The sequence below is a fragment of the Solea senegalensis genome, linkage group LG9 (genome assembly GCF_019176455.1).
Source record: "Solea senegalensis isolate Sse05_10M linkage group LG9, IFAPA_SoseM_1, whole genome shotgun sequence".
In the NCBI taxonomy this organism is placed as follows: Eukaryota; Metazoa; Chordata; class Actinopteri; order Pleuronectiformes; family Soleidae; genus Solea; species Solea senegalensis.
The window spans coordinates 14,012,985-14,040,551 of NC_058029.1; the positions used below are offsets into that span (position 1 = coordinate 14,012,985).

General features: G+C 39.2%; 2 protein-coding genes across 3 annotated transcripts in view; both read left to right on the forward strand.

Moving 5' to 3' along the window:
• The first annotated feature begins 222 nt into the window (after positions 1–222).
• On the forward strand, positions 223–11,954 carry LOC122775015 (transcription factor E2F3-like). 2 transcript variants are annotated; one of them, XM_044034686.1, is made up of 8 exons: positions 223–762; positions 3,074–3,194; positions 4,169–4,299; positions 4,413–4,501; positions 5,631–5,789; positions 6,764–6,878; positions 7,443–7,584; positions 8,081–11,954. In XM_044034686.1, exons 1-8 carry the CDS (start codon positions 481–483, stop codon positions 8,371–8,373), a joined length of 1,332 nt encoding a protein of 443 aa, XP_043890621.1. In that variant the 5' UTR covers positions 223–480; the 3' UTR covers positions 8,374–11,954. The 2 variants fall into 2 exon arrangements, with proteins under 2 accessions (XP_043890621.1, XP_043890622.1); XM_044034687.1 differs by lacking the exon at positions 223–762 and adding an exon at positions 927–1,104.
• An 861-nt stretch (positions 11,955–12,815) lies between these two features.
• cdkal1 (CDK5 regulatory subunit associated protein 1-like 1) overlaps positions 12,816–27,567 on the forward strand; it is a 207,508-nt gene continuing 192,756 nt past the window's right edge. Inside the window, exons 1-3 of the mRNA XM_044034474.1 lie at positions 12,816–12,949; positions 14,186–14,355; positions 15,621–15,733. Of these exons, the coding sequence (XP_043890409.1) occupies positions 14,198–14,355; positions 15,621–15,733 (271 nt within the window). The 5' untranslated portion in view covers positions 12,816–12,949; positions 14,186–14,197. The remainder of the gene's footprint in view (positions 12,950–14,185; positions 14,356–15,620; positions 15,734–27,567) is intronic.

The following is a 27,567-nucleotide window of genomic DNA, read 5'->3' on the forward strand; positions in this document are numbered from 1 at the left end:
GCCACTCAGCGTTCTGTCAAATATAGCACAAAGGCGTGTCGGTGACGTCACATATTTACAACTGCCAATGAACACGTGGCACACTGAGACCTGGGCTGCCATTGGTCGATGCTGCACCAAAATCGGCGGAGTGCTGACGCTGATCAGCCAATGAAGTATGGCATGCAAATTCCGTTTAAAAATTTCCCGGGAAATCCGAGTTTCGCGGGAGGGCTCTTGAGCGCGCAAACCGTATCCCTTCATTCATCAGGCCGTTTCCTGAAGCCATTTCTCGACGGCTGAAACGAGAGTTGCGCTACTTTTTAATCCGTTGCATCTGCCTAAATGCAACATTTTAAAGAAAAATACTTGACAAAAGTCGATGAATCAGACTTTCATCTTCACTTTGGTCTGATTATTTTTGAAACTGTCGCGGCGGATTAGCAGCCAGACGGGCTCGAAAGTACAGAGACAAGAAAGGGGTTACCCTGAATACGCAAGATGAGAAGAGGGATCTCCTCGGCTCCGGACAAAGTGATTTTAGCGGGGGTTGGGGGCTCTCCTCTGGACAATAATATCATATTAACAACCCTGTCGGATCGTTTAAACCCCGGACAATCCAACGCTACGTATATCCAAATAATAACCGCCTCTCCGCCTTGCAACGTTACACAGACATCAAATGTGTGTTTATCCGAGCCGCAGATAAACAACATTTACACAACTCCACAACAAGCTGCAGCAAACGGAGCTGGACAACGACCCACTCTGGGGAGACCACCGGTAATAACCTACACAGCTCGTTTTGGAAACATGCTACAACTAGCCATAAACACCACAAAATGTTAGCCTGCTATGTTAGCCGAGCTTGTTGTTCGGGCAGCTAACGTTAGCTATTTTAGCCAGAGCTTCTCCCCCAACACTCAACCCATAGCGAGGTGGCTAACTAGCCAAGTTGGCCAAGTGGCTTGCTTAAGTGGATTTGATTACTTTTATGGGAGCACACGGCGAGTTTAAGTTAGTTTGAACGTACGCGGACACGGCTCTGTCATGTAGTAGCGTGCTATGCTAACTTCATGGTGCTTTTGAGTGTGCTTTAACCCTGGCAGCCAGATGGAAGTGTTGGTAAGAGATGAGTAACGTTAGCGGTGGCCTAGTGGCTGCTGTTGGTGTCTTAATTTGGGGGTTGGGGGATTTTTTTTTTGGACAGGCTCTGACTCTTGGCTATTTTTTCACGCTTTGAAGCAGCACACGAGTGGCTAAACTTGCACAGACACGGAGGGGCTTGTCGTGCAGCTTAAAGGTTTACTCCAGCTTTAATACGACTCGATACATATTTCTCACAGTCGTCCCCGAAGATGCAAGCCAACTTGGATGAAGCTTGACAAATGTGTTAGCTATGTATGCTAGTCGCAGCAGTGTTGATCATTATAGGACAACATAACTCGCTGTCGCCCTTGACCTTAATTCTGCACTAATGTCTTTATATCCCTCTGCTGTCCACACAGTGTAACGTTATGGTGACTTTCATGACCCAACTAAAGTGAAACTTGAGTTTGTTGCTTTGGGTGCAGATGCTCGTTTCCTGTAGTCTCAACATGCAGCACAAACCACACCAAATAGTTTGAGCAGCATTCGGGGTGTTGGTTCGTTCCTGGCTATTCATCTTTCATGAACTAAACCAGACGCTCTTTTCTGTCGGCTGAAGCCATGACCAGGCTGGGGTGAGGGGAGCAGCTTGCTGTTTTAAAATGGCTGACATTTTGGCTGTCAAAGGGCATATTATTTTCTTACTCTAGGCCTAGACTATAAAAGAAAGTATTAAAGGTGGGCTTCAGTGTGTTCAAAATTTCAGGTAATTACACGTTGTCTGCACCACATATTTAGAGGGAAATGCAGCAGTGTATGAGGACTGAGCTTCTTAAAGACACTAAAATAAAGGGTGGGTGCTTGCAAATGTGGAAACCCTAAGGTTTTCCTGGTTTAAAAGACCATTCACTGAGTCCTTTTTCAGATGATGGACAAATTCATATTTCTTTAATTCTTCAAATGACCCTGTCAAAGCTCGTGATGGATGTGCCATAATATAACCTCATGCCATAGAGTAATATAGAGGAGACACTGAAGTTTGTCCACTGACTCGCACATTATTGTAATAAATGTGAGTTTCTATCGCAGAGTTCAGCTCCTTGACGGGACAAGTTGTTGGTTTGAGGAGAAGGGAGGTTGGAGATGGCTATGTCTGGACACATTAGTCCTATCCTATCACTAACAATTGACAGTGCAAACAGTCTTCCTGAAAATATCTTGCAGACAAAAACATTTTCCTGCCCTCTGAACATTGTCCATTATACCATGAAGACAATGCTAATTTAATGTACAGGATAAAGAGTCCAGGTTGTTACTGAAGAAATGGCAAATAAGTTAATAAGTACTTATTTTTTTGGTTTGTAATAAACACTAGCAGTGCAAAGACGTTGCTTTAAATGATAGTAATACCTTGAGTTTAAGTTTAGCATATTCTGGTTTGTGTCGCTATTGAAAGTGATAAACGTGTGGCTTTGTAAAAAAAAACAACTAGAAACTCCAAAGAATCAACATGAACGTCAGACAATAAACTCACATTTGACCTGTGAGCTGTAAGATTTTTATTTGGCGAGTGTGATAAAGTATAATTATGGTGCAAAAATTAGTCGGCATCCTTGCATAACAGTTTGGTATTTTACAACATTACTGCACAGCAGGAGTGATCAGACTCATGGATGTGACTCACTCAGAAGCTTTGTGGTTTGGTTTTGGTCAGTCATTCTTGAAAAGATATCAGAAACTGGTTTTATGATGCTTGTGCATAAGATGGACACTTTTAATGAAAAACATGTGTGTTCATCACTTCAGAAAAATAGAGTGAACATGCCTTGATCACAAATTAAGTGATAGTCTCAGGGATAATGCCCTTACCATATTTCTGACCCAATTTAATGAAGCATCACTATGCTATTCACCATATCGGGGGAATGTCTTTAAATGTGACTAAATGCATGCTGTAAAATCAAACAGAATGTCTGCTTTTAACTGTAACTTTCCGGCGTTCTAGGCAAAAAGGCGATTGGCACTCGATGATTCAGATCACCAGTACCAGACAGAACCAGTCAGAACTCCAAGAGGCAGAGGTGGAGCCACAGCAACAAATGGAGCCCGACTAAAGACACCCAGAAGTAAGAAGCAGAAAGCCATTAAGAGACTTCTCACAGTCATTCAGTACATTTGCCTTATTCATGAAATGCACAACATGCTGGTGAGAACTTAAATGTAAACCATAGGTTAACTGTTCTCCATTACTTGACCTGCACTAGAGCCTTTGATCCCTTTTTCATGTATGTCACACACACCCAGCTGATTATGACTGATTGAGTCATTTGTCTTTGCCATTTCCTGACTGGAAAAAGAAAACACCAAAGTGTTTGCCTGGCCTAACATTGCAATGTGTGTCATATAAAATGTGGTCCAGCCTGTTTTCCAAAATGACCACACAGTTGAATGTACATTTTTGTGCCACAGTCACAGCACAAAGTCGAATGATGAGCTTCACGCAGTTGGGAGTTACTTAAAAGGGATTGTGTTCTATCTGTTTAATATATACTGTTCTTTTTCTGTGGTCTGGTTGTCTTAAATTCTTGCTAAACATATACACTCACTTTATTAGGTACACAGCACCTGGTGAGGTATTCTGCTCTAACCCATTTGCTTTTGCATTCAGCGTGTTTTCAGAGATGCTCTACTGCTAACCTTGATCGTAACGAACGGTCATTTGAGTCATTGTTGCCTTTCTATTATGTTGAACCAGTCTCGCCATTCTTATCTGTCCTCTGGTATCAACAAGGCAGAAAACTGCCGCTCAATGGACATTTTTCTCTCTTACGAACCATTCTCTGACAACTTTAGATGTGTTGTCTGTGAATATCCCAGTAGATCACTGTAATAGTGACTTAAATCGCCTTTCTTCGCTCTGTTTGAACTTCAACGGGTCGTCTTGACCATGTCTACATGCATAAATAGAGTTACTCCCATGTACCCAATTAGATATTTTTGTTAACGAGCAGTTACACATGTATACTTAATAAAGTGGCTGAGTGTAAATACCAAGTACAACCCTAAATAATTTTCTGTTGCTATCTTTTCTTTACCCCAGCTCCCAAGTCTCCACCAGAAAAGACGCGATATGACACCTCACTTGGCCTGTTAACAAAGAAGTTTGTGGACCTTCTTGCTCAGTCTGCTGATGGTGTTTTAGACCTCAACCTTGCAGCTGAAACCTTACAGGTACTTGAATGTGTCTGTTGAGTGTATTAAATGAATGAATGAATACTTTTATGGTTGACTATTGCTTGATAAATATGCAGTTAAGACTATAGACCTGTATTCTCTCGATTCAGGTACAGAAAAGACGGCTGTATGATATCACAAACGTACTAGAGGGCATTCATCTCATCAAGAAGAAATCAAAGAACAACATTCAGTGGATGTAAGTTGTCATTCAGTCAATACTTGGATTATATATTTTTAAGAGAACATTTTGTTATACCTAAACAAAATGTTAGGTGTTTATGGTTTTTAGTGGTTGTTTGCACCCAAACAACCACTAAAAGTGAGAGAAATATGTCAGAGTGACAGTGGTATAGATTATGTGTGGGCAGTGACCGGCTTCTGCTACTTTTTGAAGTCGGTGTGCAAACATTTCTTTTTAGCTTTAATGGTGACAAAAGAATGAAAACATGGCTTTTAATTAAAGTACTCTGTGGTTGTCCACTGCTTTTTTTTTTGCAGAGCAGATGCAACAAGCAGAATGTTTTTATTTTGTTTGTTCACCAAGGTGACAGATGTATGTACACCTCCAAAGGTTGTCAGCTACACATGTTTGAAATGCACAGATTTAGCACGTCTTTACTTGGTTGGTTGGGTATGTGGGCAACATAAGTGCCCACAAGGAAAAGTTAGTGAATGTGATAGAAAACTACTTTAACAAACAATTGAAAGGTAATGATAACATCACACAAACACATTCACTAACACTCTTTTTTTTGTAATATACAAGTGGCTAAAATTAGGCAACCTACATTGCAAAGCATTGCTGGAAATCTAAATTTAACTATTAAAGCAAACACAAATGTATGAAAAAAGGCAACTGACAGCACATTGGTAAGTCTCCCCTTTACTCAATGATGGTATTGTGCCATATCCATAACAGAAACAAGGGAAACACCAAAGCAAAGCCACAAAAATGTTGTGTTTTGAAAGTCTTAAGGTTTGTCTTCAATTATTGCGTTATGTGTCATGTAACAGTTTTGGCCAGTAAATGGGTTCAGAGTTTTCCTTGGCCTCTACAGCACATGGAGACAAGTGGCTGCATGCAAGCTGTTTCCACATTAAAGTGTGAAGAGACCTGACTGTGCCACAGTCCTCTCTGCAAATATAAGTATATCTCCATATGTCCGCTACTATCTGAGAGACTTGGTTTATAACAGACAACATTTTCAGCATTTTGAGTTCCTTCAGATTTGTTGTCAACTCGAAATGTTTTTGTTTTCCAAACCAAGCACAACTGAGATGAAAGCCCCATTTTTACTCTCTCTCTCTCTCTCTCTCTCTCATAGGGGCTGCAGTTTGTTGGAGGTAGAAGGAGCACTGAACCAGAGACAGAGGCTAACGGCAGAGGTTTCCGCACTGGTAGAAGAAGAGCAGAAGCTTGAACAACTTATTCAGAGGTGCAGCCTGGACGTGAGACACATGAGCGAGTTGCCAAGCAACCAGAAATATCCTTTTGTTTGTTTTAACCACTATAACTACTATATTAATTTATTACCATTAGGTACTGCAAACATGACAGCTATCCAAGTGTCTTTATAGAACATGTTTTTGAATGTTTGTCATCTTACTCCTGTGTTGTCAGTCCTACGTAGTGCTTTTCATATACCACAAGACCTATATATGAAATAAAGAACATAGCTAAGCAAAACACTTTGACGGGGGAGCCTTTTCACTGCTGCATCACACAGTGAAAAGGAGAAAGAAGTAAGAAGTATTTGTGGTAGTAACTGCAGCAATGAGCACTGTACTCCACCAACTTAGCATAAATTACCTATTACCCCAGGATTCCACTGCATTTGTGTTGCCTCCCGCGAACACTCCGTTCTGCTGTTGCTGTGTACGCTTGTTCTGTCAATACCCACCGGCGCCGTTCACGGCTCCGTCAACGTGCGGCACGGCCAGGCGATTATGCTCAATTCTGCTGAATTGATGTGTAGTGTTCCCACTAGTGGCAAAAATAGAACACTCGGCACAGGAGCAGCCGATGCTGATGGAACGACGACAGTGGTGATACGCAATGCAAACGGAGTCGGTGGAAGCTGACACATCTGACTAAGGTGGATGCGTATCGCTCTCGATGCAGCAGCGGAGAGGCATGCAGTGGCATCGTGGGGTTAGAGTACCGATCATGTATGCAGTTACATGCACATACTTTCCCTCAACTGTGCCTCTCTCTCACTGGAGCACTAGTTCATGCTTATGCCTAAAAAATATATATATGCATAAGGACTACTCCTATGCCACATAAAGCAAATCTCTTAGACATTGTGGTGTCAACATACTAACAAATTCCTCCGGTTTTACTAAACCAATATGTTGTTGCTGTATGGGCGTTAATGGATGGCTACCTACACTTGTTAGTTTAGTATCAACATGTGCTGACATGGTGGTGTGATTTCTTTAACGCTTGCGTCTTCACATATGCTTATGTGACATACCAAGACATCAAACAGCTGGGAAACCTCCGAGACCAGACTGTTATTGTCGTCAAAGCTCCCACAGACACCAAATTAGAAGTACCAGACCCTGATGAGGTACGTATACAAGACATTGCCACAATCTGGATTTGTTGTTTTTGATGTCATCCAACATATGACTTGTATTTACATTTTGGAAACTGTACTGATAACCCAAAGGATAATAGTTGGAGTTTCAATTTAAATTCAAGTGTTTTCTGTAGTGATAGCATATGCCTCTGCTTAGTCTTTATACTTAACAGACAACCTTGTTGTTGGTCAAGCCCTTTCTTTCACTTTTTGACATCAGAATCTTTCTGAATTGGTGCAGGAAATGTAAGCTGCAGCAGACTTTTCCAGTATGTAATTTCCCAGGAACAACAGCACATCTTTCAATTAAAGTTATCCTTCCTGAGAGTAGGTGAAACTGGTGGTTTTGTAAGATATTTGTGGCTGCTGGCATCTCGGCAACTATGTCAGTCTAAAACGAGATATTTTGTATTACCTTGTCTGTTGTGGAAGATCCTCAAGATAAGACAATGGGGAAATATTTGTACTTAAATAAACTCAGTCTTTATATCCATCATATCAAGTGTAGTTCTGCCAGCGTTGAACTGATTGCGCTTTGTTTTCTCTCTCCAGAGTTTGTCCATCCATCTGACCAGCTCCAAAGGTCCAATAGAAGTCTTGCTGTGCCCAGATGAGGAAAATGACCCCAGGAGTCCTGTAAAAAATGGCGGTACAGACATCAACGGGAACTCACCTTTCCTAACGGTCCTTCAAGGTTTGTTTCACATGAACACAGACTCCAGGTTTATTTGACTCTTTATTTGAATGTGTGAAGGGTAAAAGCCTCAAGACTAGAAAAGTGCTATGTAAATACAGACCATTTCCCATGTACGCACCACAGAGTTTTTTGATATATTTATCGGCAACTTTTGTCGTTGGCCATTGTGCCTGTGCGTTGGTGCACACGAGCTATAGGTCTGGCTCCAACAAGAAATACAGAATGCATGTCTGGTTCAAGTCAGGTTTGGTCAATATTCTCTTGGTGGGGTACAGACAGAAAAAAACTCTTGTAGGAAACATTTCATGCACCCTCTGCTGGATTCTAAAAGGTACTACTTAAATAGGCACTTACAAGATGGCAGGCTGCATTTCATGCATGTGATTATAGTTCAAAGGTGAACTTTTCATCCCCTATTTGAAATACATATCACATTTTGAATGAAAAGTGACAGTCCTACTGTACAATAATTGAACTCCACTTGCTTTCACAGATCCCAGCTGCAAGACCAACTCTCCGAGTTCCTCTGTGGCTCCACCTCCCTCCTCTTTAGCTGTCTCTGTCACAACACTCTCCCCCATCTCGTCCCCTTACACCAGTCTTCTCCAACAGACAGAAGACCAGATCCCTTCTTCTTTGGGGCCTTTCTTAAACCTTGGACCTCCTCTTCTGGACCAAGAGGACTACCTTTTAGGTTTGGGAGATGACCAGGGAATAAGTGATTTGTTTGAAGCCTATGACTTTGATAAAATGCCCTCCTGCCTGGATGACCTCTTGTGTAGCTAGCATTAGCTAACTGGAATGCAGATTGTGCCTGTGAGAGATGTGGAGAATCAGAGGGAATTTGATGCTTATGACTGACTGTGTAGTTAGTGGGAGTCAGTTTTGAATAGATGGAAATGGCCTTTTCAGTCCCAGTGGGACTAAATGACCTGTTCTCTCAGGGTGTGAGAGAGAAATGGCCTTGAATGATTTTCACACACAGATGTGACTGGTTGATGTGCAGACATAATCCATTAATCCTTGTCTCAGGCTTATGTAAGGCCTCCAGTGTAGCTGAGCCTTGGCGAGCATCTGGTCTGTCTGACCTTAAGCAACGATGGGAGGGAAATTATCCGCCCACTGTTAGCGAGGGTCATGTCAGTGAAAAGAGAAAAGTTTGAAAATATTCACGTTACCTGGCATTAACATATTCTCAGTAATATGGGTTAAGCATATAACATTCAAGAATAAATACACCTGATGTGATCACCTAAGACCATCGGTGAAGTTCTCTGCAGGGAAGAAGAAAACTTGACTAAGGATGCTGCACCTATGATGATTTACAGGGTTGAAATAAATCTGTTTTGGCAACAGATGATAAAGATTTACCTGTGTTTTCCCAATTATGCATTTTCTTGTAGGTTTTCTTGTAATTTCATCCAGGTATTCCATCCTGAAGATATGCTAATGCCAAGTGCTGTGAGGAGAGGGGTTACTAAAGACCTTTTTAGTGATTGCATTCTTTTACACCATGATCTGTGATTGAGCTGCTCCCTGTTTTGTAGGCATTTTCTGTGTTCAAATGTAGACCATTTTAGAAACTAAAATAAATCTCTTAAGAAAATGGAGCAGTTTGGGTGCACTTCATCCATGACTACAGTTCATTTACGGTTGTGTTCAGCACGCTGAGGCATTGGCCACCTATCCTGTGGCCAATGCCTCAGCGTGCTGATTCCAACGTTTGGAAGAATGTGACTATTGTGTACATATAAGCACTGTGTAGATTGATTGAGAGTGGCATGAATGTTTTTATGCCTGTGAGTGAAAATTCAAGTCAACTATAAAATGATAATGGAAAATAGTGAGTGCGCCCTAAATGCTCTTAAAATAAACAAGCAGTCTTATACCCATTCACCTGATCATCCTATCACCTGCAATCAATTGTATAACCTCAATTTGTAAAGTGCAATGACAAATGCAAATATTTTCAACGGGGGGGGGAAGTGATGTCTAACCTAATTAAACCCAGATTTTATTTTTGTTGCTAATTGAGGCCTGACAAGCCATCACTCACTCCTGTGTAATTTGGGAGGTCTAATGTATATAAATCTTGCTTGTTGGGACACAAGCCAGGTTTACTTATATTGTTATTAATATTTTGTAAAGTCAGGGCTGAAATTTTCCCTCTGTTTTGCTGCTTTTCATGTATTCCTGCCATAGCCATCAGCAGAAGCTGCCACAAAAAACCTTCCCCTAATGCCTCTTTAGTTAGACTGTGTGTTGTGATATCAGAAACATTTGACATTGAATCACTTGATGTGCACTGTACTGAAGGCAGTGTAGCAGACAGGTTAGGTGAGTATTAGTCTTTTTATGTGTAATAAATATTGAGTTTTATGGCTTTTAATACTGTAGAAGTAACTAATGATATCGTTACCTAGCCATCACACAGCCACTTATTGAGGCTGTAGCATGTAATGGAGGGCTTATTTCTCACCATTTATTGAAAAAAATAGAAAAACAAATTAAATAATTAAAACTACCATTATTGTAACTAAGCAGATTCAGTTCAGTCATCCAAATCTTGAGTTTGGCTTCACTAAAACACAAAATGGTTGCTAAAAAAACACCTACTTGAGCTAAGAGGATGTAGGGATGTGGTTTTCCTCTGTATACATTTGGAGCACTGTTGCTGTCTAATAGCTGCATGTGTTTGACATCCCTGATATTGACAAAAAACAAACGACTTGCCTGAAACCTATAGCTTTTTAACCTAGAGAAACCTGCGGCTGCAGGAAATATTGCTGCTGTTAATGCTAACTCCCCTGACCTGATGTGTGCTTGAGTTATTACGTATGCAGCATGTGTGTATAAATGTCAAAGATCAAGCTTGCTAAAGAGTAAGCTTGCAATGTGTGTAAATTTATGTATAGTTTTCTAATTGTTTTCATCGCACAAGGTACTGTAGGCTACCTCTTACTACATTTCTGACAATAATAATAGGGCATAGACGTAGTGTGTGTGTGTGTGTGTGTGTGTGTTTGAATCCATAGAAATAACATTATTTTTGGTGTGATATTGGATATTACATTGCACTTTTGTCATTTCAGAGGTGTGAGATCCTGTTTAACCTGATCGAGTAATGAGTATGGCTTTGCTCTTAAAGTCTTGTGCTTTCACATCTTAAAATGGGGATGCACATTTAATTGATAGTGAAGTGGAAAAATGTATTGCAATATTTTTTATTGGCTATTTTCTATACCTTACTGTCAGCTACCGTCTCCCAAAAAGGCCCAAAAAGTAGTACACTTTTAAAAATACATACTGTATCCGCAGGTGTTCAAAGTTAGTCTGCCCTCACATTGCCCCACTGAACAAGGCTCAGTGACCTGTTGGTCTGTGCTGATGTGCATTGTGTTTTGTGATACAGAGGATGATCATTTTGTTTCATTTTTGCTTTCCTGCCATTTTCACTTCATCAGTTATAAAGCCTGTTAAGTTAAAACAGCATTTATTTTTGTTCTCATTTGTTTCTGAACCTCATCCATTCATCAGAACTTGGCACAGTTTGTGTCTCCATCACAAGTGAATGCAGTTTGATGAAGTGTCATTTTTTTGTATCTATGGCGAAGTCAATGTTTTTCCTAACATTTGAGTAACATCTGGGCTATTTTCCATGCAAATTTGCAGTTGAATCCCTCCCATCTCTCACAAGTGACCAGAATCTGGTTGCTATTTTATCCACTTTTATGTGAGAAAAACTTGAATTTTGGGAAGACTGTTCCTTTTCACCACTTTCTAATGGAATGATGAAGATTGTAATGGACTTCTAATGCTCATTAGCCAGTGAGTGTTTGGGTGTATTATGAGTGAGTTGAAAAAAAAACTACATTTCTAAAATGCGAATGATGTATGATTAGACCTTGCAGGAAGTCATAATTTGACACAGTGTGTTAATTTTAGTTTATGTAGAAAAAGCATAGTTTTTTTCCTGCTGTTTTGATATGGTTATTAAGCTGTTACCAAATACAATCTGACCCATAAAGCTTCTGCAATGGCAATGTGAAAAGTAAACTATTTTCTGGGAAACAATTGACTGTAAAATATGATGATGCTTGTTTCCGTTGATTATGAGAAAAATAGCTGTAATATCATTACCTTTTTTGCTATTTGAACGCATGGGTGAAAGTATTTGCGTGCTGTTGAATGTAAAAGGTAAAGTCATTCGTTGGTTTTGATGCGTGTTATTCAGTTATATAAACTGTTTCTTTAACATCTGTTGAATGAGGAATATGTGTTGTATTTGTTGGGGTGGGTGGGTTATATGGATTTTTGTACTGTGGGCATTTGTAACTGAAAATTTGAATAAAGACGATATAAATAAAGAATTGAAGTGCTGTCTCTCTAAATGTCCAGTGCATAAGATTCAGGTGAAATTATTTCCATGGGGCAGAAATGGAATGTCAAATATCTACAGATGTTTTCATTACACAAAATGAACCTTTGAGTTTTTTTGACAACTAAAGGCTACCACAGTTAAAGTGACATGCTTGGAAGGGAAGGGTGAGGTGAGAAATACTCAGCTGCAACACACTACTTCACATGTTCATTGATTATTACTCTTTATTTTAATGTTGAATTAAAAACAAAATATTACCTGTACTGCTGAATGATTTAATATGGGAATATTAAGGTGATTTAAACTAGAACATCATCCGTCCATTGATGTGCTTCATTTAAAAAATAAAATAAGTAAATAATAATAAAAAACAAATCATTGAATATTCTTAAATTAGTCCCAGTACCAATGAACATGGGAAAGATAACTGTTTGAATTAAAATGAAATATGTTCAAAGTCGAATATAAAAGACAGTATAATGCCAAGGTTTTGAGCTGTAATTTAATGATGAATGAAAATAATACATTTGGAGCACATAGTCAATGGTTTTATCGCTTTTCTGTTATGGTTGGTAGACAAAGTTTTGAAACGGAAATGTGTGTCTTTACTGAAAGCACAAAATGGAACTTTGTTAATAATACCCAAATGACAGCAACAATTAAGCATATTATAACAGTTATATTGATATATATATATATCAGTATATATTGATATAAATTTAGCAAGTTATAGAAAAAAAATCTCATCCAAAAGGGCATTAAATCGGGTCAAATACTGTAAATAAGTTTTTGAGTTTTGCCCTAAAAACGCTACAACTTAAGTTTGTCCCTCTGCACCTGCCGTAGCCAGACACAAGTATGGCAGTCTGAGAGTTGTGAGTTGTTGTTTTGATGGTGTAAAGAATAAATTGTCTTTGCTTTCGAGGGACACGTTGCTGGTGAATCGAATTTATCTCAACCAACCATCACACTGCAGCCAAGGTAGGGGACACTGACTCTATCTGACTTTTAATTTCCGCACAAAATAAGGGACACGTGGGTGATGAGCTAACCCTAGCTAATGAGGCTAGCCATGCTACTAGCTAGCTTGGACATATTGACCAACAAAACCAAACTGCGGGCTGTAAGGTGTCTGTTAAGTTACACACTAAGGTGGAGTTTTCAGTCAACGACAGCGAATTTAAATTGTGCAGCGTTTGAATGTTCAGAGTTTATAGGTAAGAGTCGGGTGAAAAAAAAGAAAACATTAGCCTGACCGTCAAAATGATTTTTTCATAGGTTAAAACGACACTTGTCAGTAAATTGTTATTTGAATGCATTGATTATTACTGTGATAACTGGTGTTTATAGCAGAGTAATTACAAACATTTTCACTGATTGTTATGTTTAAGATTTTTTTTAAAAATACCACGTACATGTAGCTTGGTTATTTTTGTGATATTTCCAACGAAACAGAGCAGAATATGCATTGTTGTCTGTGTAGACGTTGCAAGATCACCTAAGGTTGACGTCTGCTTATAATGAACCAACTAATGCATTATTCCTGAACCTACAGACATTAAAATGTTATGACTTAGTGGACCTGTCACCTGCAATCAATTGTATAACCTTTGAAAGTTATGTTTAAAATAAAAATGACCTCCTGCCAAAGAGATGATTTAAATGTTTTTAAAATAAGAGCATTTAAGACAAAAAGAAAAACGGTATATCAGTTTAGGGTTTGGATCTGTGCAACAGCTGCACAGATGAATTAAAATTATGTACTTCACTTTTCACATTTTTTTATTTATTTATACATGTATGGAGAGAGTAATATTTTGTCTGGAGATACATTTATTTTCTTGTTTTGATTTTTAGGTGCAGCTACTGTCTTGCAATAATGGATTAAACAATTTTAATAATAAAGTCAAAGATATCATTTGTTTACCCCCAAAAACATTATTTTGTTGTCATATTGTTCAGTTTAGGCAAAGATTTTATTGGATCTGTATTTTGTTTACTTTTGGAGCAAAGAAACAGCAAGACGTCAACGTTGACAAAACATTGATCATAAGAACGCTCACAGCCAAGGAGCTCATGACAGCTTGTACTTCAAAGACACCTGTAAAAACAGTTTACTAAATAAATATCGATTATACGTTTTAGTGACTTTGCGGTCTTGCTTTTTTAGAGACTAAAATGATGATCTGCTGAATTGTTGACTAAGACTCTGTATAGTTTCAGGCCATCATGCCGTCTACCTGTGACTCCCTGATCGACGACATCGAAGACATGGTATCTTCTAGTGACCCCACTCCTCACGAGAGACTGAGTGCTAGAAAGAATATCATTCCGAGGTCCAGGAAAAGAAAAGAGCTTCTCAGCAATGAGGAGCTGCAAGCTGACAGGTAGGTCAAATGTTTTAATAAAATTGCTTAGTAATGGATAGTTGTTTGTTCTGGTATTCTGCATACAGGTTGATTAAGGCTCATTTTTCTCACAGCACTCACAGCAGACATTCTGACAGCATAGGTGTTGCACGTAACATTAACAATGGCTTTGCTTAATGTCTGTAAAGTTATGTCGAGGCTAAAGGTAAATCATTTTTTTTTCTTTAATCAGATTTTCACAGGCAAACTGTTTGCACTGTTGACTGCAAGTGACAAAATTAGTTGTGTGTGTCGAGACATACCAAACCTATCTGCGGTTTGTTTGGTAGCAACGTATACATGTTTGTGATGTGGCTTTCATACATGCATTTAGGAAAAATAGTGGCGCATCAATTCACAATCGCCTTGTTGTTAGTTGTAGTGCAGATCTTCTCCACTGCACAAAAGTTTTTTAGCGCTCTGCGGTGTGACTAAATACTTCTAGTGCTTCCGACACTAGTTTGACATCGTTGTGTGTCATGTGATGCAAGTGATGCAAGCCAATTTGATATCTGATTTGAGCAATCAGAATGGATTTCTTTCAGATGTGGTTTGAATTTTTATTTTTTGTGTCTGAGATAGATGCTTTATTTTATCCCCATGGGACAATGCCTGTCAAACAGAGGTATTTGGACATGCTGCCTCTTAAATCTGGTCAGTGTGACAGCCCTGAATTTAATGAAGATAAATTGAATTGATTTGATTTATTATTTAGAGTAGATTCATGTTTTTGTTGAAAAAGATATGAAGAAAGATGAGAAAAAGCCCCAGACTGGGAAAAGCACAGATTGATGACTATAAAGTGTTTGCATTCATCTACATGATTTAGTTCTATATTTGGCTTTTTTTCATTGTTGAAGAAGATTACAGGACTCTTGGTGGAACTGAGCCAATGACTAGATTTACATGAACATCAATAACCCAACTTGGCTTAATTCCAAATGAGATATTTTGATTATGATGCTTAGTTGCAAAAAGAATATTAATTTATAATTTACAGAGCACAGTCCTAAAACAACTCTTATCCATGTTTCATCCACCATATGGAAACTCCAGTATGAGGTTATAATGTGATCTCATCTAAGTAATCTGTTTGAGTAAATATAAGGCTTAAGATCAGGTTTCATGCAGTGTTTATAAAATCACACTGGAACCAATTTTTATGTTATGTTTTTTATGTTATGTTTTTTGTCATTTCCTTTTTACTTATAATGGAGACATATTTCACTGTTGCTAATGTTTAGCTTGATCCCTGGGACCCAGAAGATTTGGATGAAAACATGGGGCTGCAGTCACAACAACTCAGATGGGGAGTACATGGCTGGACAGCTTGCTGCCAGTGGATACAAGATTACTGGTAAGAGATGGTTTATTTGTGCTAGTGACTATTGACTATTATCTATTATCTATTAAATCTATTTAATTGACTGTTAGTCAGTAGTAATAGAATACAATTACCAATGCTATTAATCTTATTTCATTTTTGTCCTTCTAAATACCTTACAGTATCGTATTTGTTTTAAAATGTCATCATTACATTTAAACACATGAGGGCGCTCTTGTCTTGTCAGTAAGCTGTACCTTGCATGTTATTTACTGCACCTTTTTGTGTAAGGGGCTTGGAATTGAGCTTCCTAAACAGGGAACTGCCTTTAACAATCTCAGCGTAACAAAAACATGTTTTTAAATGGTTAATAAAAATAAATGGAGGAAAGTCACCAGTGCTCAAAGTTTTTAGTGTTAAGATGCTGTCTGAGAACAAGGTGTTCTGGTGTTATTCCCACAGCACTGTAACTGCATATCTCCATGGCTACTTATATTTTCAATTTAACTTTTAAAATAGAATCCAGCTCAATAACATGGCTGGGTGTTGTCAACCAGAATGGTTAGGTTTTTTTTTATATTTGTTTTTATCAGAAATCAGAAATGTGAAGGCTTCACTATAAGACAGTGATTGTCCAACTGCGAGATTAAAGCAACACCAATTCTGTAAATATCAAAAATGTTTTTAGTCTGCTCTCTTAAGTCATCCTAGCAATCAAAGCATATTAATTTATTATATGTAGTAGTAGTAGTAGTAGTAGTAGTAAAAGTAGTAAAAAAGTTGAAATATTACATTGCATCCTGGGTTTGTAATTCATCCGAGAGCCTGCTGGCATCAGATTACAGGAGATGGAAGAAGAGAGCATAGTATATTAACTCTTCAGGCATTTCTCTCACCATGGGGTCGCAACAGCCATACAAAGACATGTTGTACTCATCGACACACATATGGCATTGTACCCATAAACAAAGGCCTACGCTTTTCCCTGTTATCTGCTAGTTTACACTGTTGATCACTTTATCTCTCCACCTTTCTTTCATTTTCACAGTTTCCTCTGTCCCCTGAGCTTCTTTATGAAATAACCCATGTATCTCCCTCACGCCTTCTCTTCACTTTGTTGCCTGCATCCTCCCTTCTGAGTCATTAGTAGTAACAGAGCCTATGTAAAAGCATATTGATATTTGATGTGCTAGTTTTCTTGCCATACATAGAATCTGAGTCTGTAATTGGGTTGAAAGGTTGCAAGCTGTCAGGAATTGAGTGTAGATAACACTAGCTTTTTTGAAGTGATGGTGTAGATTTCTGTTCCCACTTGTATTTCTGTGTGGGAAATATAATTTGACCACAGCACACTCGCTCACGAGTCTTAGTCAGAGACTTAAAGCAACACTGTGCACATGCCACCATGAAAGCAGATTATTAATGACTTTGTAGTCTTTTTAGCTGACCCTCAGGTTGTTATTACACTTGAATTTACTGGGCCTGGCTGTGGCAGTCACTTTCATTCAAAGGAGCAACAGGCAGCATTTGTGTTTCAAATGGTTCCTGTTTAGTGACTGTTGTAATGATGCTGCTGAGAATGCAGGTACTTTTTCTCAGTCAGTGTTGTGTTGTGTCATAAGCAATGAAAGTAAGTAAGTGAACCCCTCAAAATTATTTTGAAGTTTTTAATTAAACTGTTAATTAAGGTAAAAAAAGTTGTAAAGCAAATCAGACACATTTGAGATAATTAATACAAAAAAACCATGTCACTCATTTTTTATTTTTCGAGTATTATGTTTCTTTTCTGTCGCTTTATCTCTTGACCTTTAAATTAGGATTCTGATTCCAAAAAAGTGTTCACAAAATATTCCAGTCAATTTGATTCAACATGATTGCTAACTAGAAACTAGTTATACATACAGTCATAAAAGATTTCACTTCTCCCACCATCCGTTTTACAGTACATTAAGTTATACTATTCAATGAGAAATCATCGTTTATCTGACAGCCATCGGTCTTTACATTAGCACACCATGTAGTGTCAGTATATCTATGAGAAAGACACTACAATAGAGTAACAGGGTTTGCTGATATTTGCAAAGGTAAAGAAAATGGGTCACAGTGGTATCAGTGGCTTTCAGGTTGCATTTGTTTATAATTGATCTTTAAGCACATTCATTTTTTGCTACGTTTGTGCATCACACATGTCTTTGTTCTGAGTGTTGTGTGTTTGCCTTTTTTACATGAGCAATAGTTTCTTCTCTACCCTGCCACGACTACCTTTTCAGTCGTGTTCACATGGAAGTTGGGCACAAGAAGGTTGTAGTTATGAATGCAAACTGTCAAATCTGATCTGTAATGACTCATAATGGAACTACGTGGCTGATAAAGTGGACATAAATTAAGTAGATGTTTTGATCCAATGAAGCTACAGAACACTCTCTGTCTCACTAATGCCTTCATTCTTGTTTATTTCTCTACCTCACACCCCTTTCAGCAAGTACTTTAAAAGTCAATATCCAACTGCTAAAATTAAAGGTTGTCTGTCTTATTCTCCTCTTGCTTTTTGTCTGTCTTTCCCCCTTGGTGGCTTTTTCTGTCTCTTTCTTCCTGCATCCCTTTTTGTGTTGTTCCCTTTCCCTTGTCTTTGAATGAGAGTATCCTCACTCATTGTTTTTCTCTGTTAGATTGTTGGAAGAACAAATTGCCTGTCATGGCCAGAATCAGAGGAGATTACTCTCAGAGTAGGTGGTGATTGTTTTGAATGGAATGGAATTGTCTAGAATGGTACGAAATTGTCGGGAGTGCAGTGCAGAGACTGCAGAGTCTGGAATCACATGGACTGAAATGTGTTCCTGAAGGATGTGGTGTCGAGTCTTTGGCCAGATTGAACATGAGGACTTTGAGTTATGTTATGTCCTTGTCGACCAGAACTGTTGAAAATGGTGATATAGGAATAACGGAGTGATACCTCTGTAGTGTCTGTCTCTCTGCAGACTGGAGTTTGGACAAAGGCTTCCACTGCCTGACAGCATGCTCTAAAAACATGACATCACTGCCCCCCCCCCTTGCTGTTTCTCACTTTTACACCCCCACCCCTTGTCCCTGAGTCTTTCTGTAATTATGACATCACCTGGTGTGAAATATAGTAGCAGTTATTATGTTGGCCTCAGGGTGGCAGCCTTGGCTCATGAGAGGTGCTCTTTGTTGCGCAGATGTCTCTCTGCAGTATTAGGATGAGGTCATTCTTATTTGAAAAACACTCTGTGTTCTTATTTATGGATTTGAAAGTCAAAACTTTTAATTCCCACTTGTTTTTAAAGTGTTGTTTACAACTGTTCATATTGATTAATGAGTCTGTTTAGTTTGTTTGGGTGTGAGGGACCAGTTCTCATTCCTCTGTTGAAGAAGTGTATATATGTATATTTATGTATGTGTATATATGTGTGTATTTAATCTCACACGCCCCTTTCATTCAAGTTTCAATCCTATTTGAACTTAACTTTGCTGATCGATTCAATCAACATAAAATTTTAAATGAACACTAGTTAGTTTTTGTTTTTGTTTTCCTTTTTCGTCAGTAAAACAGCCACCTGTGCCACTCTTATCCACTTTCATTGTCTCAACACTTGTTTTACTGCCTGCACTTGCTCAGCCTGGCTTGTCATGTGCTGTTGTTCCTGTGTACAACCAAAGAGGGCACTGTTTACCCATGCTTGTGTACTGACACAAATGAACTACATTTGTAAAGCAGAGCAATGTGCCAAATAGTGACTTCATAGCCCCGCACACACACACACACACACACACCTACACCCCATGGAAACTCACACCAGGATATTTTGATTGTTTTTGGCTGCTCTCCTCCCCTCCCAATCTCTTCTCTGTCAGCCAGCCGCAAACACAGCTATTCAGTTATGATTTTACATACCGGTTTGGCAAAATTACTCCCTGGTACACAGTGTCAGCCAAATGAGGCTTCCTCAGTTCCTGGTTGAGATGTAGACGGTTGAAGGATATTGGTTTCAGAGAGAGGGTGTGAGCTGTTTTTTTTTTTTTGTATAAAACGACAGGAGGAGTTAATTGTTTTGCAGGTATTACAGGTTTTGCTTTGCTTGTTATGCAGGAAAATATAACTGAGGCTTTTAGAGCATCGCCTGCTATTAAATAATTAAAAATTCTTATGAAAGTATATAATTAGCTGAAAGAATAAGAACATTAATCTTCAGGTTTTGTATTGTGATTTAGTGACCAAATTCATTTTTTACCTCTTTGAACTGAAAAATAAAATGCTGCAGGTTCATTATGTGGCAGTTGAAGGAAAGTATGACATAGTTCTGTTTAATTGAACTATATTGGACATTTTAATGGCCTGAAGTATCACATTTGCATCCATAATATCTTTTTAAACTCTTCCAATTAAATGCAATATTTCTTCTTGACAAATTTAGGCAAACGCACAGTTGAACTGAATGAGTGCATGCATTTGTCTTTCAAGCACTTCTACTACTCTGCGTGATTGTATTACATCACTGTAGAGTGTTCTCACTCTGAGTGTGTGTACCTCGCATACATGGCATCTCATTCATAAAATGGACTGTGTGAGGAGCTTCTGATTGGCTGACTGAGTGCTACGCAACATTACATGCCGCAATATTGCAACCAATGAAAACTTACAATGTTGTCTTTGACTCCACCTCTCTCCGACACAGACAACACACACATACATGCTTGCGTTAGCGCACACAGCCAGCTCACACATGGTTGCAGACGTGGTGGGAATTGATATTGTACAGAGTGTGTGTGTGAGAGAGTGTGTGTGTGTGTGTGTGAGAGAGACAGCTCAGCTTCTGACAGCTGTCACTCTGCAGGATGAGATGTATTTTCTGGTTTGTGTATATGTGTGAGTGAAAAAGACTTTACTCTAGGCTCATTCTGTCTGTACACTATCTTGCAACTGTGCATCTGTATTAGACAGTCCCACTTTTGCTGATAAAGAGAGGGAAAGGGGTAAATAAGAGGGAAAAGAAAAAGCAGCGTGTGGAAAGATGAGCGGAAGAGACTGTGGGGATGGGCGTGGGATGCTGTGATGAATCGTAAGAGCCGAAATAGACGTGCACTTAAAGCCAAATCAGCAAATGTGATGGTTGCTAAAAGGGAAGGGAACATGGAGAGCAGTCAGCAGGAAAATTCTGACGAACCTGCAGTAGTGAGATGGACATGTGTTGAAATAACGGAGTAAAAAAAGCCACTGTGAGTGAAGACACAAGTGGGGATTTGCCTGAGGATGAATGAAGGAAGAGATGTTGGGAAAGAAAAATGCAGTAAAAAAAAAGCTTTAGCAAATAGAAAATTGTAGTTGGCACAGACTGGAATGGATGTAAATCAAGGGACACAGCTGTTGATAATTAAATTAAATATACAACAGAAGTGTTCATTTCTGGAATGAAGGAACTATTTTATCCCTGCATGTCAAATTTGATTGAATATATTTATATAACACTCCGTGCAGTCCATGTGATTTCAACAGATAGACAGGCTACCGGATATACGTGAATATTCATGACTTTTTAGTTCTCTCTGTTCGAATACTTTGTCAGGACAGTTGTGAAACTTCTTATAGTTAATATAAGTTTATATATTTATCAGTGGGTTTACCTGCAATGACTGTAGGAAAGCCCTTTTCATTTCTATAAATATTGCACTCACACACACGCACACAGGCTGTGAATAAGGCTACAAATAGACATATGAGTCCGCACAGATGAGTTTAACCATTTAGGGGCCAGGAAATTAGAGTGATCTCAAGTTCCAAGCCTTTTGTGTGTATGTGCACATGTGTATTATGGTGAATCTACAAGGTGACCCACATGTAGGCCGCACCTATCTAACGTTTAGAGGACATGGGATTAGGAACCCCAGCCATTCCTGCCTTAAAATTCCCTTAAGGGAAATATGGATGGAAGAATAGAAGGAAAACAGAATCGCCAGTGGAAAGTAGGGATCACTGCTCAATCTCATCCATTGATTGCTCTGGGGAAATGAATTGTGACAGCACTACAGATTGACCTGAGGAGAACAACCATTGCAGGAAGAAATTGCCACGGGAATCCGAAACCACAAAATCTGTCTTAGGGATTTATTGGTGTCATCGTTGATGTTTTTGTCACATTGCTTGGACTCAATTTCAAGTTACTAATTAAGTCTTAAGTATATGTGTGAATTGGTAATGCTGACAATGTGACCTGTTGCTGTTGTCCATGTCTATCACCAGATGCCTACGAGAATTAGTAAGTGTCCCCAAGTGGGGAACAAACATTATTCGCCTCTGTCGATCATTATTAAAGGATGGAGAGATCTCACTTATTGCAAGCTTGTCTTATTTACTATGTGTGGAGCAAGGAAAGGGAATTACAGGTGCCTGTAAGAGAAGACCACTCCTTGTTCCTCTGAGAAATAAAATGACAAGCAAAAACAAATTGATTTTCCAAAAGGGTGTAATATCTCATCCTTATTTTTCAAACAAGAAGGAAGTGGGAAAGGTTGTGGAGAAAGAAGAACATCAGTGTGACAGTATTCTTTCTGTCCATTTATGTGTTCACTTGTGCCTTCATGCCTCTAATAAGAAAAACTGCTGATAAATGAATGGATGGGGCTGGAGAGGAGTTTCTTTTGCTGCACCCCTCCATAGAATTGATGCCTATTACCTACTCCCTGCTGAAACCAGCCAGCCAGACACTGTTATCCCAGGAACACTGCCTGCATTCCATAGGGATTGGGAATACCCTGAAGGGATATAATGGGAATATCATGGAGGATATGTGAGTAATGGGATAAGGCAGGAGCTGAGGGAAAAGTATGGGGGTGGAGCAGGGGAGACGCTAGGAAGCAAGACTGATAGGAGGTTGTCTGCGATGAGTATGAGAGGTGAGGCTCACATGTGATGTGTTGAACCTTAAACCAAAGCATTGAAATGATGACAGAGGTGGCCCAATGGCAAAAAATAAAAGCTAATGTCCAAGAGATTGGCCATTTACTGCATAGGAGAGTTTTCCCCTCCTTTCTTTACAAGTTGCACCATCTACCACTAACTTCTCAGTGAACAGCAGAACAGTGACTTCTGTGTTTATGTCATTGCGAGAGTGAGTGTTTACACTCACACAAACAAATTTGCTGTTGAAAAAGACTGTCTAACCATGAGTTATAGTGGTGTTTAAGGTAGCATACACTTAAAACTGTTGTGTGTAATTTTCAAATATAAACAAAGGTGTGTTGCAATGAATCCATTTTCAAAAGAGTTCACACAATAATCATTAAGCTTATCGTCTATGCACGACTCTCTGCGTTTCTCAGTATAGTGGTGTGCAGATCTTATGTTGCTTGGCGACACTTCTGTGCTGAAGTGATTCTTTTATGTCAGGACAGACTTACCGCCTTTACACCTGGCATTAAAGTGCCTTTCCTTTGATCAGATTGCAGTCTGACAGCACCTAACCACTTGTAAGTACAGGTGTAAATACACCCGAGACGCATTGAGGATGGATTGTTATCTGATCTTCCAAACCACTTTGGGAGATGGTCAGAGACGCATTGTGACCACATTGAACAGAAGTGTAAATGCACTGAGTCTCTGATGCATCTTTGTTTCACCTACAACAACTATCTGAGCAGAAATACGTTGGTGGCTAATGTTGGTGGTTGAAGCGGAAACAAAACTGCGCAGTGTCCTGTTTTTGTTGGTCTTTACGGGAAGAATGTGACCGGATAGCTGTAGGATCTTGATGTGGATACTTGATACGCCTGTGAATACCAGGTGTAAATATATCCAATCACTATCTGATCACAGAAAATTCTATTCTTCATTCTAATACCAGTTGTGAAGGGGGACACAGTGGCAACAACTTCTTTGTGCTAGTTACGTTTCTGCAAAAACAGGTCTGAGACACAAAGAAGTGCCTTAAAAAAGTAGTTTATTTGGATAAACGCTTCCTTTTCCCACCACCCATGTGCTCCAACTGTATACACACAAAGGCTCTACCAGTTAGGTCTGATGTGCTGCATTCCATCGACATGGGAAGTCGGGAGTTGGAATGTGTGTGAGTGATGGCATTACACTTGAGAGGTCATAAAAACCATGGATGCAAACATATCTCGGGCTAGCCATCATTAGCAGTGCAGTCAACAGCTCTTCACATTATTTTGCACACAAACAGCATAGCACGATAAACATTGAACAGTACTGTGGATGACTGATTTACTGTGAAATACAGTGAGACAGATGTGCAATTAACAGTAAAAGTACAAGTGTTTGTGCGAGTGGCTGCCATCTTGAAATACTATGTCGAAGTTTGTGAGGTTGCTCTGACTTTCTGAGTTGGAAATCCCGATTTCTGATTACAATCGGAACTCACCAATAGTTTTGCTTGACGGAGCATGTTTTCGGATGTAGGCCAAAGGCCAAACAAATTTGCCCCCACCCACTGTCTTGATGCTCCTCAGGACAAAGAACACATAGTGCAGTTAGCTGTTTTAAATACACTTGACCATGTATAAGTACCCCATATGACACTATTTTTTTAATATGTCAAGCTGTCTCTTAAATTGACCTCAGTCATTGTCAACAACATTGTGATGAGATAGAACAGAAACTTGGAAGGATGACTGTGCCTTCAAAGTTACGGGCAAACTTTGTGTTAATTTGGGTCAACAATGTCATTATTTTCATACATTAGTGTACATCTTCATTTGTTCAGTAGAAGCATGTCTGAGAAACAAATATTTGAGAAGACAAATGTGCAATATTGTGTCTTATTTCTTGACAGTTGAGCTAAAAGGACAAAAACAAGATCTATATTATTTGACATTTGACAACTCATTGTCACTTTCTCTCTTTTTGAATAATTAGCTTCTCTGTTAATGTACAAACTGAAAGAGACATCTTTGTCTCCTCTTCTAATTTGTCTTCTTCTCTTTGTTGTCCCTGTCATCTTGACTCAGCAAGCAAAACAAATGTAATTTCCCTCATGAAGAGAGGAAGTGAAAGCTTGAAAGACATTAGTAATTAAGTAATTAACATGGCATGACATGCAGTTGGTGTGGGTAGTGAAAGTGTGTGGGTGACATAAATGGATAAAAAGCAAAGAAATTGGCATTCAAGGACATGCCCCCCCCCCATTATTTAGGAAGATAACCACTGCTTTATGTCTGAGTGTGTAATGTTCAGCCATCAGTGACATCACTGACCACCGACTGAAATGAAAAGCAGGGCTGGCCTTGTCTGTATCATGCTGTGTCTGCTCATATGAGACCTCCTGCTGAAATGAAAGCACTGGCTACCTGTGAGTGAACAGAGAAAAGTACGAGTGTGTGTTGTGTGATCTTAGGTGTTTTATGAGGACCAGTCAGATATTTGTATGAACAACTGTGAGAATAGATGGGAAAGTATTGTGTGTGAGTGGGCTTGGTCGTTTGTGCACTAATTCTACATGTGGATCTGTCTGGTCTCTCTTTTTATACATATAAATAAATCAGCAATGTGGTTGCATGTCGGAGCACAGATTTTAGTTGATGTTGATTTAAAAGCTGCAGATGATTTGGGCAGTGGGTTTATTCTGTATCTTCCTCATCAGACAATGTTGCCTTGATCATCGAGCACGACGGATGAATTGACTTGAAGCATTGGCAGGACCCGTCTTGACCCGAGAGACATGTCGAATGGAAATGGTATCAGTAATTGTGTGTGCGGTGTGCGGCCATGTGTCTGGACATGTGTCTGTTGTCTTCCATGGGTTATATGCCTTATGGCTTATCTGCTGTGCACACTGCAAGACAATAGACAATTAGATAGAGCTTAATTTTGTTTAATAGTGTGTGTGCATGCGCACATGTGCACTGCAATTTTTGGTCCCTTCTGTCTCTTCTATCACTTCTAATTCACTCACATTTTGGATTTGGTGTTTATTTGTGCTCGCACACTTCTTTTCAGATTTGCTCTCCTCTCTCATGCGGTGGTTAAATTAGCACTATAGATCTATACAGAGGAACAATAACAGAGTAAATACAGGTAATGTTTAGCCAGGAAAGCGATCGATGACTGTGTATTGAATAAGCATTAAGTACGGCCACAAGCCATTTCCTAGTCTTTTGTGTGTGTGTGTTTGTGTTGGAAGAGGAGTGCATTTGAAATGTGTTTTCTCAACGCCAGCTACTTCCTTCAACCTCAGATCACAATAAAGATGCCAGAACACACTCCATGTTGCTGAATTTACAACAAGTGCAACTTAATAATCATACAAGTATTAAGATATTTCCCAGCTAAACTATATACTGGTTTAAATCTTTAACAGTGAATTGACCAATTAGTAAAAATATTGTGCTGTATATGTATGTGTATGTGTGTATATGTATATATATGTTTACATGTACAGTGTAATCGAGTTAATCCCACTAAGACGTGTAATTGGACAACTTGACGTGTCTGAGTATACATGCGCAGAAAGTGGCGCTGTATTTCTCTATAAGCTAGGTGTGTATTGAATCAGTTTCCTGTTGACCTTTACGTCACGGAAAAACAAATGGCAAGATGGACGGTGTGATGTTTCGTGCTGTGGTTTTTTATGTTTGGTACCTGCTGTACATGTTAATCATTATTCAAATTAGATGTTGTGGTTGCTATGTCGCTATGATGTTTATACATCATCTCCTTCTACTTCCTTGTCAAAGACCATGGACAAGATTTTGGTGCATGAGCAGATCGCTAAGTCCCACTCCAGTCAGACTAAGCGATACATGTAGGAGTAATTGGACTATCAATCGCATTATCCTGTTATGTTAAGCCAAATAAGACTAGCTCCATTTTAGTCAGACTAATGTGTTGACATGACGCCAAGAAAACCGGATTATTGTCTTGGTTCTGACTAAAATTGGACTTTTAATGTGCATGTGAACACACTGACTGATGCCGAATTAGAGGTGTTAAAAACACATGTGCATTGCAGAGTTGTTTGACATGGGAGTGAATGCTGATTAAACACTTTCCTACTGGTGAAAAACCTGTTTAAACCTGTGAGTAAACATGTATTGTTATCAGTATGGATTCCTCAGATCGCGCACAGATATTGCTTCCAAACTAGTCAGCTGTTTATTTGCTGTCCACAACTCAAACAGACTGCACACCTGTGCACTCTCTGGGGCACACAACTCAGTGGCTCATAAACTCAGTGCTTGTGCAACAGTGATGCATATTCAACTAGCCCCAAAAATGGTAGTGAGATGTGACTAAGTAGTTGCTGGCTGTGTCCCTGTGACTCACATTAGCATTTCTTGTGATATTAGTTTGGTAACACCTGAGTTGTTACACACATTGGCAAGGTGTACCTCACAATATTCTGCCAGTATTTGTTTTTTTTTCATCACAGCCCTGGCGTTGTCCCTACAATGTGTCATGATGTGTTTGTCTCCATTTTGGACTTGACTGAACTTGGCTGCACTGTGCCAGGTATTGACAAACTGACTTTAAAATAAATCAGTAAGATCAACCAAAAGGAAAGTGTGTAATTTTTGTTTTTTAATTGTTGGTCGTATTTATTCTTAGCGTCTGTTTCTGTCGCTCTCATTTACATTTCATACTCGGTAGACACATCAAACAGCCATGCGCACAGATACATGCACGTACCGAAGAGTGTGAAGTTTATTGATAGTACGAAGGTTTCCACATGGCAGACAGATGGCTCGTCTAATCTTCCAGATAGACACTGCCTTTTGATATCTGATCTGATGATGATTACTGTGTGAGAGTGTGCATGTATTTGGTATCCAAGTAGTAACTAACTGTGCGTGCGTGCGAGTGTGTGAGGCTCATTCTATCCTTTTTTAAAACTTATTTT